We start from the raw sequence: 19,096 nt of genomic DNA, 5'->3' as shown, positions 1-19,096 counted from the left end.
GTTGACAGGAATTTGATTTTTTAAGGTTGACCGTTCTGTCAGTTTGTCTAGAATTAGAGAGGCATAGTACTTTGCCTCTGCATCCATAAACACAATTAGTCTATAGTTTGCCAGATTCGAAAGATTTCCGCCTTTGAAAATTGGGCTTATTATTGACTCTCTCCAGCTGCTAGGGATTGTATGACTTAATGCAACCGTGTTATAAAGAGCTGATAAATGTTGAGCCCAATATTCAGGGTCATGGTTATAGATGCCTAAGGGCTTGCAGAATGCTGTATGGCCTGGCACACCATCCCTCCAACCAGTTGTTATCACATTTACCACTTCTGCTGCTGTATAAAGGTTGACTTTTAGATCGACCTGGGTGTCAGCTGGATAGGCGCTGGTAGATGACTCCCCGTTTTGAGCAATTACCATTTCCTTAGGTTCCTCTCCTGTAATTGTGCTCTTCCCTACTTTGGTGTGGTGACCCAGTGCAAGCTATTGGAAAATGTTTTGCTCAAATGGGATACCCAGGATTCTTCGGTTATACTTGAGGAACTTATTGGCACTACGTCTCTAATAATGCCAATAGTTGTTAAACCGAATGCCCTTGAATTTGGTTGTTTGGATTCGAAAATTATCTTCTCCCACAAGGCGCTATATTTTGCTTTTTGATCAAGCCAACTTTGCTTCTTATACTGCTTTCGTAAATCTCTTGCTTTTCCCCATAGTGGGGATGTTGCTGGAGATTTACTTGCATGGCTGATAGCTCTTATATGTTAATTCTCTAAACCCCTTAGCAGCTTGCCTGTTGGTGGATCTTAAAAGAGAAGGAGCAGATAGCAGACAAGTCAAGAAGTAAGACCATGCTGCAATGTTCATTTTATGCTATCGGCAGCTGGCCTCTAATATTTCTATTGGTTTATTGATCAGCCTCGGAAGTGAGTGATTAGTCCATCTCAGCCACTTCAAGTTGATAGTGCAGCAGGAGCCACTATCAGGTGGTGCAGGCTTTTATCAAGGTGGATATAACCTTAGCTCCAGGTGCTGAATCATATGATAACTACTTGTAGTATATTTGACTGTTAATTTCTTCACATATTTTAGCAGTGAGAGCGAGACAACGGTATAATCAATTATTGACCTGGTACTTGTGCTATAATAATTGTACCTATGCGGCCTGTCCTGTTTTGTTCTACTGTTGATCACTCTTAGGCCTAGGTACTCCAAAGAAATGACTAACTCCTGACCAATACGAGCTCTACGTTTATTCAGCTGAACTGCTTACGATTCGTCACCCCAAAGATCATTCTTGATTGCCAAGAGTTCCTCATCTGCCGGGGAGAAAATGAACTTGATTATAGTTTGTGCTTTTTCGTTCATTACAGGCTTGTCGCGGCCGTAGCAGATTGGCTTGTACATGTTTCCACTTCATATACACTGATCTACCTTGACCGTTTGATGTTATACTTAGTAATACACCACAATTTGGTGAACTGGTGTTGTGTGGGTCTTTTTAGTACCGGGGGTTCTAGCCTTTCTAATTCTTGTGATAAAGTATGCACGTGGGAAAGCATATTCCGCACCATATCATGAGGGTTCTGATTTAAGCCAGCCTGTGTACCAACTTTCTTCAGCCCATTCCTCATGATGTCCGCTGTATCTGCTGTTCTTTGTGATGAATTCAAAGTGGCCAAAGAGTCTCAAGATGTGCAGTGGTCTACACACTCCACATGTTCAGTGCCCTTTTATGTTGATTTCTGGGTGATAACTGTGTCAAGAAGTTGTTGATCCGGCTTGAGCTCAAAAATTAGATATAGTTTCTTGTTCTGAAGAGTTGATGCTTGCGGAAGAAGGACATTTTTTTCTCGTCTTTCTTACTTGTTTCCTCTGCCTTTTGCTTTGTACTAAGGTCATCGATTCCTGATACTTCTGCTCCATTGAAGGCAGTTTGTCCTCGGCTTGAGGTAAATACTCAGTTATACCATAGGCCTCTGCCGTTTTTTGTGAGGGTGGGGGCCCGATGTCATGCTGCACTGCACCCATTGTCTGCAGCTTGATGGGTCCTCCAATAGTGTTGGAGGTATTTTCTGGCATAAGCATACATATGCAACCAGCAATACCGTTGTGAATCAGGCTCTCAGTGTATTCCAGGTTATAAAACTTAAAGCGTTTAAATACACCATCTTTCCAGAAAATACTTCCAACGTGCACTAATTGGACCAATGTATAGAGGTAGTGTTAGAAATATAGAAGACAAAATAAAGATAGAAAAACGTTGCAAGACAGAAACAATGACCTGAACATATCGCATGTGATGTTTCCACTCAAAACAGTAGACACATTTGGCTTGAAAAGCACCAAACATCATTGGCCATATCTGTGCTGCTAGAAGTGGTGGTGTGGTAAGGGTACTGGGGATGTGATCTATGTATGTGGTATTTCTATAGTACAAGCCTAGCCAAAAGGCAGTGAAGCACTATACAAGGTCAAAGACACACATAAATTCAACATGTGATAGGACACGTAGCTTTGTGTTAGGTTTGTGGATGGTTACTGCATTGTGATGCAGTATTCTTTAAAGAGGTGCATTTACAACTCTTTCCTAAATTGAGCAGTGTTAGTGCAGTCCTGCTGGATACTGGGATGTTATTCCACAACCTGGGTGTAGGGTTTGTTTATAATTTGTAACATTTCTTAGGCAGCAGTCGTATATTTTTCTGGCTGGGGGTGTACAATGAAGCACCAGAGATGGTGAGCTTGTCTAAAATATAACTGGAGGAGCTGCTGATGGAGTGCTATGTGAGCCTCTGGGAGGACAGCAGAATGGCACCAAGTGATGAATAGGGAGAACACCTTCTGCCTTATGCACCAATATCAATGCAGATTAAAAACGCTGATAAAATGACCAGATTCAGGTGTAGGGGGCCAATAAACATGGCCGATCGGACGTGAGCTCCGTCGGCTCAGTCTGATTTCCCCTTGGCCTGATGCAGTGAGGCGGTGGGGAGGCGCTGGCGGGCCTCTCCCGATTCGGGAACCGGCCACGAGACCCCGGGAGAGGCAGAATCCGGCGGGATTGCCGGTGGAGAGGGTGCGACGCCCGACGAGGTGCAGCCTTGCGGCCCACGCTGCATGAGCGGGAGCCGGCTGGAGCCGGAGAGGGGCCGTCGCCCCGAGATGGAGGAGTGACAGCGTGGGACCCGGGGACGGGGGGAGAGCGGCACCCCCGACGCCAGAGCCGCGGATGAGCGGCGGCGGGCCGCGCTGAGAGGACCACATCCGGCCACAGCAATGGGGAGGTGAGAGCGGGGAAGGCCCTCCGTTCTCCATGCTGAATGGCGCGTTCGGTGGAGGCCCAGTTTGCGGTGCGCGGCTGGAGCTCACGGGGCCCCCCACCCGCTAGAAGTTATAGAGCAGCAACAAGACGGTTCCCCCCGATGGGTGAAGGCAACTGATCAGTATAGGGAAAGGTGCGGAAGACATTGTGACGCAAAGGGTTAATTAGCTTGAGCAGTGTAGATGAGTGTGATGCCTGCTGAAACCCCGGAACAACGTGGAAAAGTTCATGATATTATTTTCAAGCTTGTTTGTGTAGGAGACTCCGTCTCAACCTTGAGAACGAGAGTACAGGGAGAAGATGGAATGAAAACAAAAGCTGGGGAAGGGCAGAGCAGCCAAGAGACAAGTACTGATAATATAGCTAGAAAATGCCAGAAAGAGATAGAATCCAAGCTTCGAGTTATTTAAGCACTGAAGAACGGTGGGGGGATTTGAAGCTCGCAGATGGGGTTGTGAAAGCTGCCATGGCCCAGCGCTGTCTCCCTGTTTTGCTGTTCAGAGACCTTGACGCTTGAGGGGGAGATTGGTCCAAGCAGGCGGTAGAGGGCTTCCCAGCATTTCGTGGACTAAGTTAAGTTCCACACAGGGATGAAAGGCCTTTGTTTCTCTTCTCTATTATTATGATTGATTATTATGCTTGCACTATGTTTATAATCTGAAGTATTCAGCTCGTTTATATTTTGCTGTCTGAACATCGTAGTGTGAGCCTGCTGCAGTAATTGAAATATGCATTTTGGTGTGTAGTAAATCAAAGCTTATCTGAAGTATTCAACTCGTTTATATTTTGCTTCCTGAACATCGTGGTGGTGGTGCATTCTGGTGTACAGTTAATCAAAGCTTATATCTGTCAATGAACTCTTTGCTTATATATATGCATAGATGCCCTTTGTAGTGTACTGATATAAAAATAGATGCTTTTCATTGCTATTCTTATTCTACTATTGTTGATGTGCTAAATACATATATTCACCTGAAATTCTAGTAAAGCTAAATTGTATTCATAATTGGCGTGTGGTCCTTCATTGAGCGTCCTTATTGACTTATACCGAACAGGTGTCAACCAGTCACCTGGATAAGACATTTTGGTACCAGAAGTGGGGCATAAGTCAATAATGCCTCTTTGGGGACGTAAGAAAAATGGGGCAGAGAGTGGAAGGCAGCATGGGGCAGAAGCCAGATCCATTCCCGGGTGGTTAGCAACTGACCTGTTCTTCAGTGTGGCAGGACTCCTGAACCTGTGGGCAGCGCCGGTTTTATGGGAAGCACTAGATGAGAAAGTGACTCCTCTCTTAGTGGAAGATGCGGTCAAGAGTGTGAAACTAAGAGGGGCGAAGCTGGAGCTGAAAGCGGCAGCGCAAGTGGGATGGCTTTTCCTGTCTGCGCTCCGTATGATATACAGGAAGACAAAACTGCGGGATGAGGTTGCAGCCTTGCAGGAAAGGCAGTTACTTATGAAAGAGACCATAGAAAGTGCAGTGACTCGGGTGATCAAATGGAGGCAAGGTGCACCGCATTAGCAGTACGAGTAGCAAAACAGAAGAGTAGGCAGAAGCCTAAAATGCCCTCAACTGTACAAGTGAGGGCACTGGTACGCAAACAGAAGAGTAGGCAGAAGCCTAAAATGCCCTCAGCTGTGCAAGTGAGGGCACTGGTACGCAAACAGAAGAGTAGGCAGAAGCCTAAAATACCCTCAACTGTGCAAGTGAGGGCATTGGTACGCAAAGAAAATTGGGATCCATATACTTGGGATGGAACAGTCTCAGATAATGATGACTGGAATTGGGAGGATGAGGTGGAAGTATGTGTAACAGAACTAGGTGGAGTTGAAAGTGTAGGTGAAGTTGAAGGTGGAAGAGGAAGTGTAATGGAGGTTCGCCCACTCGTGCAAAACAAATCAAAGGGAGTGAATGCTGGGCAAATACAGAATTCTCGTTTGGTGAGAGATTATACACAGAGTGAGTTGTTGGAGATAATCCGTATGTTTAGGCAGATGCCTGCAGAGCCTTTGTTTAAATAGTTGGTGAGATTGTGGGACACTGGAGCAAAAGATGCATTACAGAATCCTTTTACGTTAGGTCCCATCACAGAAGGAGACCCGTTTGAGCTGGAAATGATAGTACAGGATGATGTAGATGATGCAGTGATGTGGAGCCTATGGCAGAGGCCGGGAAAAAAGAGGGTGCCACAAGGATTTTGGTCAAAGAGATTAACACCATCCATGAGCAATTACACCTCTTTAGGAAAAGAACTGGCAGGGCCATTAGTGGAAACAGAACGCATAACTGATGATCAGCCGGTCACCTTAAGAACATGGGTCCCCTTACTAGGTTGGACAAGAGAAGGAGGGGTTGACACTAAAGTAGGCAGGGCGCAGGAGTTTACCATCGTGAAGTGGAAATAGTATCTGCAGCAGAGGGCAAAACCGGGACCAGCAGGAGTGTTGAAGTTACAAGAAGATACGCTAGGGGCAGTGGACTTGCAGGCAATGGCCCCTGCGCCAGAGCCCTCTGAAATGGAACCCTCACCATTTAAGACAGCCCCGCCTTTTGAAAGACTCACTGAAGAAGAACAGCAAAATGCATGGTTCACAGATGGTACCGCCCGGTACTACCAAGGAAAAAGACAATGGCAAACAGTTGCATTCCAGCTTGCCACAGAAATGATGTTGCTGCGAGGAGGGGATAATGGATCAAGCCAGCTTGCAGAACTGCAGGGGTTAGCAGCAGTGATCGAACAAGCCCCCATCAGAGAGAAAACATTTGTGTACACTGACAGTTGGGCCACTTACCAAGGACTAGTAAGCTGGGCCCGACTTGGTGCAAGGATGGATGGAAAATTAAAGGCACCCCCATTTCGGGAGGCGAGCAGCTATGGGAAGAGATATGGGAGAAAGGGCAAAAATGTCAAATCTATGTGGGACATGTGGATGCCCATTGCCCATCGGATACCTCACTTGCATCTCTATTCAACAACACCGCAGATCAAATGGCCAAAACACGAACAGTGGTCATCAAGGAGGAAGCTGAAGCTGCTTTAGCAAACAGGGCCCATGCAACATCCGGACATCTAGGAGAGAATAGCACTTATGCATGGGCACAGCAACGACCAATTCCAGTTACTAAAGAACAAGCAGTAAAGGAGTGCCCCACATGCAACCAGATTAGACAAATGCCCATGCAAAAGAAGCCTAGCGGCCATATCAGAAGAGGAACTGCAGCTGCTACGGTGTGGCAATTTGACTATATCGGGCCGCTACCAAAAGAAGGAGGAAAAAGCTACGTATTGACCATGGTGGACACCTACTCTGGCCTTATGTTGGGTATGCCCTGTAAGTCTGCATATCAAAAGTCCACTTTGCGAGGGCTATACTACCTGATAAAGCATTATGGGGCACCCGCCGAGATCCAAACAGATAGGGGCACACACTTTTCAGGGAAAACAGTGCAGGGCTGGGCGCAGGAACAGGGAATTTGGTGGATTTTGCAACTTAGTTATTATCCACAAGCTGCAGGCATGATTAAGAGATATAATGGATTGGTGAAAGAACAGCTAAAAAAGTTATCAGCACATGACAGACTTGCACAATTGATTTGTGAACAAGCGTACACCCCACACATTGAAGAAAGATCTGCCCCCTTATAATACCCAGAGAGGTGAGGGAGGATTTGGAAGCACAGGAAGAAAAGTATGGGTGAACTATCCAGGGAAAAAGCCAGAGGCAGGAGAGATATTGAGTCAAGGGGTGGGGAGTACGTATATTGTACTTTTAAAGAACTTTAATGTACCTGTATTTGTGCCTGCAGTGAGACTTACCCCACGGTCATAAAAAATTACATCTGCGTCGATGACGTGGTTCCTGTTTGCGATCAGACTGAATGTAGCAGAGAATGTCGTTACGGACCTTCATGTCACTTGTGCATCTCAAGCCGCTAACGTAACTGATGACCAGAGAAATGTTTCACTTTGCAACGCGAAGGTACCTGGAGGCAAGTGGATGGCTGCCAAAGCTGTGACCTGGAAGGTAACTGGACAGCAAATCCGACATGCCAACGGACTGAACGAGTTGCAGGGGACACCAGCAACAGTACGAGCTTTGAATTATACGCTAAACATGATATGTAAATATTGTGATACCATTGTACCTTTTACACCAGCACAGGCATACCCGTGTAAACCTTATGATTGCTCTGACAAACAGATTACTTTACCAGGACATATGGCGGTTGTTACAATGAACAATGGAACCAAAGGAGTTCGATACTCCAAACCACCAGCCTTCGTGTTTTATGTAACCGAAAGAAGCATGGCCACCAACTTAGGCAACGTTTCCATAGTTCGATATAGAATAGGATGTAAGCAAGCTCTGCATGCAAGCATAATTAACCGTATTGTATTACAGATAAATATTGCCAAGGGGAATGTCTTAACTTATGATCCATTATGTGCACCATGGACACCACAGTTATGGCCCTTGCCAAAATTACGCATTAGAAGAGATCTAGGGTCCTTGATAGCTGGGGCCACAGGAATCGGGGTAGGGGCCCTGAATTCTTTTGAAGTTGAAGCCATTAGGAATAAGCTATCTTCTACAGGATATAGTACAGGAGAGGCCATTAAAGTAATTTCTCAATGGGGGCCCACACACTCACAAGAAGCATGGAAAGTCCTGCGTGGGTTGTATCGCGATTGGCAATGGTATAATTTCACTTATGAACAATTCGGAAAAAAGCTTTTAAAACACACAAACAGTGACCAAGGGCATCCAATGCATACTATGGCAAAGTATTGTTAATCAACAGTATACAGACTTATATCAGATAGGGACAGAGAGCATATGTTATGCCAATAATCATCCCTTACTTATTAACGGATTTTTACAAACCACCGGAGAGCAAGTAATGTGTACGTGCAATATTACCAGCATTATTGACATAAGCACTCACATCTTGTACCGACCGAGTAAGTTCACCATAACCACATTACAGACACAAATGCGTGCGCAGTTAGAGTGGAACATCTCGCTTGTTGTTAAGCTACCCAGATTAGAGGCAATCAGGCACTACGCACAAGTTACCTTTGCTAAATTTGATATGGCAGCTAAATACACCAAGGATACAGCCATACTGATGACCATAAACGCTAAACAGCTTATGCACACTGCTTCATGCATCCAGCAAATAACTGAGCATCATTGGTATGACATCTTCTTAGGCTGGGCACTAGGAGCTATGAAGACACTAAATATAGTGTTACAACAGCGAATTTGGTTATTGATTGTTTGTGTTACGCTAATGACTATACTATGTAGACTATATGTATGCACAAAACTGCTTTATACTAAGATGCAGGCACTTAGAATAACGCTGACAAGTATTAGTAGCAACCTAGCTAGCGGAATGTCAAAGTAAATGATATCTGTTTCGCATGCATCGCGCTCATCTAAGGGGTGGAGTGATCAGTATAGGGAAAGCTGCGGAAGACATTGTGACGCGAAGGGTTAATTATCTTGAGCAGTGTAGATGAGTGTGATGCCTGCTGAAACCCCAGAACAACGTGGAAAAGTTCATGATATTATTTTCAAGCTTGTTTGTGTAGGAGACTCCGTCTCAACCTTGAGAACGAGAGTACAGGGAGAAGATGGAATGAAAACAAAGGCTGGGGAAGGGCAGAGCAGCCAAGAGACAAGTACTGATAACCTAGCTAGGAAATGCCAGAAAGAGATAGAATCCAAGCTCTGAGTTATTTAAGCACTGAAGTGCGGTGAGGGATTTGAAGCTCGCAGATGGGGTTGTGAAAGCTGCCATGGCCCAGAGCTGCCTCCCTGTTTTGCTGTTCAGAGACCATGATGCTTGAGGGGGAGAGAGGTCCAAGCAGACGGTAGAGGGCTTCCCAGCCTTTCGTGGACTAAGTTAAGTTCCACACAGGGATGAAAGGCCTTTGTTTCTCTGCTCTATTATTATGATTGATTATTATGCTTGCACTATGTTTATAATCTGAAGTATTCAGCTCGTTTATATTTTGCTTTCTGAACATCGTAGTGTGAGCCTGCTGCAGTAATTGAAACATGCATTTTGGTGTGTAGTAAATCAAAGCTTATCTGAAGTATTCAACTTGTTTATATTTTGCTTCCTGAACATCGTAGTGCGATGCATTCTGGTGTACAGTTAATCAAAGCTTATATCTGTCAATGAACTCTTTGCTTATATATATGCATAGATGCCCTTTGTAGTGTACTCATATATAAATAGATGCTTTTCATTGCTATTCTTATTCTACTATTGTTGATGTGCTAAATACATATATTCACCTGAAATTCTAGTAAAGCTAAATTGTATTCATAATTGGCGTGTGGTCCTTCATTGAGCGTCTTTATTGACTTATACCGAACAAGTGTCAACCAGTCACCTGGATAAGACAGCAACTAACACAAGAAATATACCCCTGGGCTGGGATGGCGAAGCTGTGCATTTTTGGGGTCAGAGGAGGACTGTTGGAGGCCATTTTGAGAGGCACAGAGTGGTAGAGCCTCCTTTACAGGAGGGTCAGAGAAAGTAGAGATTGCAGAGGCGAGTGCGGGCCCCGACCGGCAGGTCACTACCACTGGAGGCGAGCCCACAAAGGGGGGAGAGAGCCCATTGAGGGGAGAGGATATAGCTTTGAGACGGAGGAGGGGGAGACAACCCTACCTCCCCCCTAAGAAGTGGGGTGCGACGGAAGGGCGAGGACCCAGAGGGGGCCCCTGCAGTGAAGGAGTGTAGAGCTGATAAGAGGGTGAGCCCCCAAGTTAGCACCGGGGCTTGGCCCTTAACAGATTCATATGCCACAACGTAAAATCCAGGCCAATCGGGTCACCAGCTATTTCACGCCGGCTAGAGTGGAGAGTGCTGACCAGACACAGGGAGAGGAGATGGCGCTTACAAAGGAGGACCTCCTGTCCTCTCTTCGTGCCTTTAAAACCGAATTGCGTGAAGAGCTCACAACAGATATCAGAGCGACACTTGAGGCCTTCCAGACAGATGTCAATGGGAAGCTAGCCGCTCACCAAACAGATGTAGATTCAGTAGGGGCCCGTACTTTGGACTTGGAAACACACATACAGAACTTACAACTGAAAGTTGCCCCGGTGGAGACTGAGCTCGCAAATGTTAAAGCGCAATTACGCCTCACCACAATGAAGTGTGAAGACTTGGAAAACTGCGCTTGCAGAGATAACATACAGGTGAGAGGCCTGGAGGAGGGAGCAGAGGAGCCTGACCTAGAGGCCCTTGTAGTGGGGCTGTTTTCCTCACTTCTGGGAGACCGAGAGACGTTCTGGCTAAATTAAACTCATTTAAAGTGAAGGAACGGATACTTCTAAGGGCGAGACAACAGGATCTCGTCTCCATCCAGGGTGCGCAATGCTCACTCTTCCGGGATATAGCGCCAGCAACTCTAGCTCGACGACAACAGTTCCGGCCAGTGACGGAGGCGCTGAGAGAGAAGAATATAAAATATCGATGGACCTTCCCCTTTGGCGTAGCGTTTGAACTCCATAATAAAGCGTGCCATTTCTCGACGGTGGAGGCGGCGGCTGCCGCATTGGTTCTAGAGACTAGAGGAGAGAGGGGTGCCACCGATTTTGAGGCGGGAGGGGGGCAAGGAAGAGATGCCCCTGCCGCTTTGGCGGACCAATGGAAACAACAGAGGAGAGGTAGAAAGACCCCTAGAAAATGAAGCCATGCGGCAATCTGGTACCGAGGAGAGTCTCATCATTTCGCTGACTCGAGCGGGGAGGTGACCCCGGTGGGGGGCTCCAGAAGTACTGTAGGGACGGGGGAGGATCCCCCCCTCTCGACGGGAGGGGGTGGAGCTGGTCTTCACGCTCCGGGTCCCGGTGTTGCTCGCTACTTGAGCATACTCTATCTTTGCTGGTCACCGGGGGTCCGGGGGCATCCGCCTTTGCGCTGCCCGTTGCATGTTCGGGCCTGGGGGAAGAGATGAGACGGAACTGGATCCTGTCCACGACATGAAGTTTATAATACACTTGGCGGTTGTATACTGCCAAGAGCATGTTAGTATTCTTTTTTTTAGGAAATGTTTTTTCAAGTTGTTTAATGTTTACCATCCGTGTCACTGTGCAAAGAGTCAGGGGAAAGTGTCACAGCTGATTGAGTATTCCCAGAGGAGGAGGGCAGGAAACACGATAAGGGATACTGGAGATACTACTGGGGGCCTAGGCGAGAACATTGATGTTTCACAGAGATAATGCTGGAACTACTTTCATGGAATGTGAAGGGCCTAAACTCCCCCAATAAACAGTCTCAATTGAAAAAATACCTTGAGGGCCATAGGTATGATATAGTGGCCCTACAAGAAACACATATGAAGAGGGGGGAGGGACACCGTCTTCGTCACAAACACTAGTCTCAAATTGTCCTAGCCTCAGCTCCCACAAAACACTGTGGGGTGGCGTTACTATTTAGCAGATCAGTCCACTTTAAGGAAACAGGGTCCAAGAAAGATAAGGAGGGACGATTCCTGATGTTGAAGGGCAGCCTGGACGTGAAACTTTGTACGATAGCTACTGTCTATGCTCCTAACAGTGGTCAAACCCAATTTCTGTTACAGTTCTTGAGCGAGCTAGAGGGCTTTGCGGAGGGCGAAGTTGTCCTGATGGGAGACTTCAACCTGGTATGGGACTCAACATTAGACACAACGCACCCACAGAGATCACAAACGAGTGCCTTTGCCAAATCAATGAAATCCTCCTTTCGCCGTTTGGGGTTGTTTGACTCCTGGCGGGCCCTGAAGCCCCTGGAGAGGGATTACACCTTCTTCTCAAATACTCACCGCTCATATTCACGGATTGACTATGTATTTTTTAGCAAACCACTAAGACAGATCCTTACGACTTTAGCTATTAATCCAATTGTCATATCAGACCACGCTCAGGTGGTGGTAGGTTTAAATTGGTCACTAGCACGCAAACCATACAAGCGCTGGTACTTTCCAGGGGTGATTGCCCGGGACGCAACATCCCGCAAGGATTTGCGACTAGCGATTAGGGAATATTTCCAACATAATGGGACGGGTGATACTAACCCTCATATCATCTGGGATGCCTTTAAAGCGGTTATAAGAGGTAAATGCATCGCGTTTGCCACTGCCATGCACAGATTAGAGATTAAAGACCAACTCCTTTTGGAAAGCGAGCTTAAGGTGGCTGAACGCGAACATAAATCATCCCCGTCTTGGCAAGCTCAAAGGAAGGTGGCGACCCTCAAAGGTAAGCTATAGGCTACATATACAAATAGGGCAGAGATGACCCTGTTGAGATTACGGAAAGCCCATTACGACAAGGGTAATAAAATAGGCACCCCCTTAGCAAGGCAGCTGCGAGTCCAACAGGCCCGCGAATACATTGAGCAGGTCAAAGACGAGCACAGGGAACACTTCACTGAAGAGGGAAAGGCAAGGGCATTTAGACGATTCTATGAGCGTCTTTATCAATCAGACCACCCACCCGCCCACGCCCAAGAGTCTTATTTGCGCTCAGTCCACCTACCGCAGGTCTCTCAGGAGACGAATGACATGCTAGAGGCACCCTTTACAGCAGAGAAAGTACAGGCGGCCATTGACGCCCTTCCCCTGCATAAGGATCCGGGCCCTGACGGTTTTACAGCCCTTTTTTATAAGACCTTCGGGGCGGAACTAGCAGGTCAACTCGCGATACTGTTTAATTATATACGGGGGAAGGCACGGTGTCCACATCCATGGGGGAGGCCCTGATAACTCTCATACCCAAGGCCGGAAAAGACCCTCAACTCTGTGCCTCGTTCAGGCCCATTGCCCTATTGAACCTGGATGCCAAATTATACTCTAAAATACTGGCGCTGAGGCCGGAGAATGTGATGGCAGAGCTGATACATCCAGACCAGTCTGGCTTTATTAAAGGTCGCCAGACTCATGACAACTTAAGGCGTGTCATACACTTAATGGAAAAGGTACACAAGAAAAAGGTCCCGGCACTCCTATTGGCTTTAGACACCGAGAAGGCGTTTGACCGGGTTGAGTGGTCTTTTCTAGTAGCAACCATGAGACGGTTTGAATTTGGGGAACAATTTATATCCATGGTGATGAGCAACTATGCCTGCCCTAGATCTCGCGTATCGGTCAATGGGGTAACTTCTGAATTTTTTGATCTATCTCGAGGCACGAGGCAGGGATGCCCCCTTTCCCCTCTGCTCTTTGCGTTCAGTGTCGAACCCTTGGCGGTTCGGGTGAGGGGGTGCCCGGAGTTCCCAGGCATTACATTTGGCGCAGACTCACATAAAAGTTCCCTATTTGCAGATGACATTTTATTGTTTACTGAGCCCCGTGCATCCCTTTTAGCCATACAAGAAGAACTGACACGTTTTGAGCAAGTTGCGGGGCTTAAGGTAAACACGGGGAAATCCTATCTCCTCAATCTAACACTGCCCGCGGGTGTGATGACCCAGATAGCCTCCCTGACCCCATTTGCTTGGGCCAAGAAAGATATTACTTACTTAGGCATTCGGATTGTTCCCCAGGTGGCTGATTTGTTTAGAGCTAACTACCCCCTTTTGATCAGGTCTCTACGAGAGGACTTCAGGAGGTGGTCCCCGTTATGGATATCCTGGCTAGGGCGCATCAATAGTATTAAAATGACGGTGCTCCCCCGATTTCTATACCTCTTTCAGAGCCTCCCCGTTGATATCCTGCCTGATTTCTTTGCGGAGACTGGAACGCTTTTCACGAACTTCATTTGGCAGGGTACAAGAGCTAGGGTTTCATACAGAGTACTGACGCGCCCCAGAGAGAGGGGAGGGTTGGCGCTCCCGGAACTCCTGCTATATTATAGAGCAGCACAACAGCGAGTCTTAGCTGAGTGGTCCCTCCGAGAGTCGGATAAGATTTGGCTGCACATGGACAGAGCGGTGACAGGCAAGACCTTGTGGGATATCCCATGGAAGCCCAAGGGGGCACGACCACCAAACGCATACATTGGCACACCCACCGCCACTACCCTAAAAGTGTGGGACAAGGTAACTAAACTCTATGGGCTTACTTCCTTCCCCTCGCCACACACCCCTATTCACCTTAACAAGGCATACCCACCAGGGGAACTTCCGTGACCCTTTGATCGATGGAAAGAGGGGGGCTGCTTACGCACTGCAGATCTATACCATGGAAACCAACTTAGGACCTTCAATAATTGCTGTAGGGACTTCCAACTCCCACAATCCGAACATTACCATTATACTCAGTTAGTGCACTGGGTCACACAGCCACATATAAAGGAAGCTTCTACAAGAGATCTTCTCCCAGTGGAGAGGTTTGTGCAAAGGGGAGAAGCGACAAAGGGCAGTATCTCTATGCTATACTCTATACTAACTACGGCACAAAGAGCGCCAACCCCTCGATACATCCCCTTTTGGGAGCAAATCTTGGGTACTTCGGTGGAGGAGGAACAATGGGGCTATCTTTATCAAGATATACCCAAGCACAACCACTCCATGGCAGCTAGGGAGGCTCACTACAAACTTCTTTATAATAGGTACCTGTATCCTGAGAAACTTAAGAAACTCTATCCCCAGATATCAGCTAGATGTTGGAGGGGCTGTGGCATGTTGGGAGAATTTAAACACATATGGTGGGACTGCCCAACGATTCGCCCCTATTGGAATGAAATTCTCTCTCATTTGAAAGAGATGCTGGGATATCCCATTCCGATCACAATAGAGCATGCTTTCTTGGGCCTTCGAGCCCGAGAACTACAGCACCAAACATACGGGGACCGGGCTATCCTGTGGCTGACTTTAGGGGCAGCGAAGACAACCCTAGCATCCTTCTGGAAAAAAGCAGACCCACCCCCTATAACTTTGTGGCTCACGTGGTTATGGAAAAGCCTTGCCATGGAGTGTCTGGTTGATAAAGGCGAGGGTACGTGGAGAAGTTTTGATTACATATGGGATCCCCTAGTTCGGTTCCTTTCCAGGGAGCTTCCCCTCACGACTTATAGCCCCAGACTAAGGGCCTTGCACCTCTTCCATATTTAGAAATTGGAGTCTGAGACGGGGGGGCCTGGAGAGGACCCCCGTGGGCCCAGAGAGGGGGACCCACAACCACCGACTTCTCTTAGCTACTCTTGACGTGACCAGGGATGGATGGTTGGTTGTATGTTAACTTGTTTATTGTCATTTTTTACACTGTTTCACTTATGGTACGTGCTGGCTACGCTTACAACCTTGCGTGATGATAAGCGTCCCTTAGAGTAGAGTATCCTTAGTGCATAATGTAACACTTACTCCAGCTGAGGACAAACGACAAAGGAAATGGAGTTGTATTGAGTAGTCTATGATGCTGATTGATTAACTATGCTTGTGCTGTCTCACAAAATGTCAATAAAAAGATTACAAAAAAAATGACCGGATTCACAAACTTTGTTCTATGACTAGTTGAGTCTTGCACAAGCCAGGACCAGAATACCTGAGCAGCTACCTACACTTTCACCTACTCACCAGACACCTACGCTCTGCCTCACTCTCAATTGCACACACTCCTCACATCCGCAAAAGCAAAACTGGAGGCCGCTCATTCTCCTACATCGCACACAAGACATTGAACGACCTCCCTCAACACATCAGAGCCTTCTCCTCACTTCTTGAGTTCCGCAAGAAGTGGAAGACCTTGGGGACCACACACCTGTCCAGGCGACTGGATACCCTCTTAGGTGATTAATGCACTATACAAATCAACATAACATAACATTTCACCTGCTCAAAGCAGATGAAATGAGCGTGTTAAAAAACAGCATGCAAATGAAGGAAATACAGAATCGGTGCAGAAATACTAATTTCCACAATTTATTCACAACATTTTTTAGGGTCTATCCTGTAATGGCCGGGTATTCCCACAACCCAGAAGTAGGACACCTTCAATATTGTTGCTACCAGTTGCAAAAATAAGGAGGCGGTATTCCCGCTTCCCATGTAACGGGAGCCTTACCTATTCAATGAATGAATGAAAAATTGGAGAATTAAAAAGATATATGGAATATCAATTCTTTGTAGCACTAACCTCTCTGTTCATCCCCAATAGAACAAATTCCTCAGTTCCTTGCTAACGCTTTATATTGGATATTAGGAGCGATGGATGTCTTTATTACTGCCCATCAGAGAATGGCGGGCATCGCAAGAACAAATTCAATATAAATGGTAGCAAAAAGGCATTGTGGCCTTCAAATTCTGTCTATGAGTAATCGTGCCCTCAAAATACAGTTAGGAGTGGGGGAGGGTACCCCTGTTAATGTCTTCCTTTTAAGTCATTGCGGGTGCCCATAAACACACTCTGCCATTGATTACAAACGCACACAAAGACCCTAATTTACTCCTGGCTATCACTCCATTACTAATTTTGTACAGGTTGTATAATCTATCTCAGTATGAGCGATCGTTTGAGAAAACACGACACAAAAGAATTGCATAATAAATGGAAACATACCTCCTTCATCGTTGAGCCTTCGCATTCGTCCAGATGAAGCCATCAAGTTCTCTGAAAACGATCTTTAAGATTACAGTCGTGCGCAGAAGTCACCGCATGGTTTCTTTATCCTGTTCCTGGCCAAAAGGAAATGTTGCAAGAATTCCGCTTCTAGTTAAGCACCCCGCGCCAAAGTCGGTTTCCTCAATCTTATTAAAAGATACATGCTGAAAATATAATCATGAACTGACCCAGCGCATGACATCCGAATGCTGGATGTTTAGTGGCCGCAGCCCCGGTCTGAAACAATTCAGAAGTTCACATTCAGAAAAAAACACAGCATCATCATTTCTGCACTCATCCATGTCTTAGTGAGCAGACATATGCTCCCCATAGCACGATCAATGCTTTGAGTAATTTACTGCAGAGATTAAAGGCAGTCGCGACTGTGTGGGGGTTGTGAAAACATTGCCCACTGTGTGCTTGTGTTACAAATGATGTTAGTTTTTCAAAATATAAGATCAACGACACTGTAACACCGTCATCCCATCACAAAGTTCCAACTAGAGTGTCACATTTTTATTTCCTCTATTTTGTTAAATATGGACAATCCGCAAATGTGTAAGTGTGATCGAAATGTTTCAACTCATTATGGGGCTTCGGTGCTGGGTTCTTCCCTAGGATGGGACCTAGAAGGAAATGCTGAGAGTTCTAAAGTGGTGGTGTTCTGGTCCAGAGATGCCTTTTATTCTACCATGCATTTCCCCAGTTAGGCTGGAGCACTTGGAGGCCGGTTTTGAAAGCCCTGGGCCACTTCTGGTGTCTCTCCCTTCCCCTGGCTCCCCGCAGTTAACTGCAGCAGGCACAGGGAGGCTTCATAAGCGAACGAAAGTGAGGGAAGGAGGGACAAGGAAAAGAGAAAGCAATCAGAGAGAGGAGAAAAAGAGAGCGAGAATAAATGGATGGAAAAAGAGGGATTGAACGAAAAGGCTGGGGGTAGTTTGAGCTTGTTTGCCGGGGCGCTTTGTTTCCTCGGTATGGTATACAAGGAGATATTGAAGTACTCAAAAACAGGTCTAAGTCATATAAGTTGTGTGAGTTAGTCTGCAGATGTTTGCATTCACTGGTAATGTATTTGTTCCAGATACAGCATGATTTATTAATAGTGATGCTTCTCCAGTGTACCCACCAGTTTGGAACATAGATTGTGGTTTGAGTGATGAGTACATCTCTTTTTGTTTTACTGTGGTATTATAAAATAGTATACAAAGGGTTGATTAATCTCATTTTCAGTCTTTGGCCTTTCAGTACTTACTTAACATGACTATGCACTACTGTGACACAAAAGTGCCAATGTTGCAAATTACAGCTAGTAAAGCCAGTTTCTGTTTGTGAGCTGCAATTGGAATATCTTTAAAAACATACAGACACATGCTTAGGGCAAGCTTGCACTCAGTCACATCATCTTTTTGTCCAGATGAAAGAGGGATGGCTAAAGATGTCATAATTTAAATGTGCACATGCTGCACCAGAAATTCATTATTGTAAATAATGTTAGCAGTGTTATTTGTACAGCACACAACACTGGTGCAGGATTAGACTGAGAGGTTTGAGGATAACAAAATGGAGACCTTGGCATAGAGCTTGAACGTGGGAAAGTTTGAGAATATCCATGAACCTTCTGCCCCCCTCACACTGGGATTCTGTCACTCCAGCCTGTGGACAGCACCTGCACCATCAGCCAGTGATGAGCTCATGTTCTTTCACTGGAACAACTCCCCAAATATGTCTTGCAGGAAGATCAAATATATAGCTAACTGTCTAGGGTAGGTCTTAGATCTTTTGTCTACTGAGGCAACCATGATGGAAGCCTGGGGCTGCTGAACCGAAATCTCTCCTCCTATACTTTTGAAGTTGACCTGCTCCCACAGGCTTTATTCTTTTCACATCCATCCACTCAATTTAGGGTCTGCTTGATGCAATCAAGCCCAGAGAGGGCATAGCAGAAGGACTGACTGCTGGATCACTAGTGGATGACTGCATTCTTCACGATGGCCTGAAAAGAGAGGGGACTGGCATGAGTTATAGCCATTGACAGTATTCAGAGCAACTGCAGCAGGGGCTGAGAGCATATGATATCAGGAGCACTCACTTGCAGTGACAAGAGCATGAGCTGCACGACATAGCAGCTTTAAGACCTGCAGGCAATGAAAGTTTCAGACTATTTCACAGGCATCTCTAACAGCATCTTAAGTAAATGAGTAATCCTACACAACTACTGTCACAATGC

General features: G+C 46.2%; 1 protein-coding gene across 1 annotated transcript in view; it reads right to left on the bottom strand.

Annotated features, from left to right (window-relative positions):
* Nucleotides 1-16,955, bottom strand: part of LOC138250106 (granulocyte-macrophage colony-stimulating factor receptor subunit alpha-like) — a 467,284-nt gene extending 450,329 nt beyond the window's left edge. The window contains exon 1 of the mRNA XM_069204545.1: nucleotides 16,828-16,955. Within this exon, the coding sequence (XP_069060646.1) occupies nucleotides 16,828-16,836 (9 nt within the window). The 5' untranslated portion in view covers nucleotides 16,837-16,955. The remainder of the gene's footprint in view (nucleotides 1-16,827) is intronic.
* Between the last annotated feature and the right edge of the window lie 2,141 nt (nucleotides 16,956-19,096).

Source organism: Pleurodeles waltl, chromosome 8 (genome assembly GCF_031143425.1).
Source record: "Pleurodeles waltl isolate 20211129_DDA chromosome 8, aPleWal1.hap1.20221129, whole genome shotgun sequence".
NCBI classification, from domain to species: domain Eukaryota; kingdom Metazoa; phylum Chordata; class Amphibia; order Caudata; family Salamandridae; genus Pleurodeles; species Pleurodeles waltl.
Note: the sequence above shows the minus strand (reverse complement) of the source record. Positions and strands in the feature narration are given on the sequence as shown.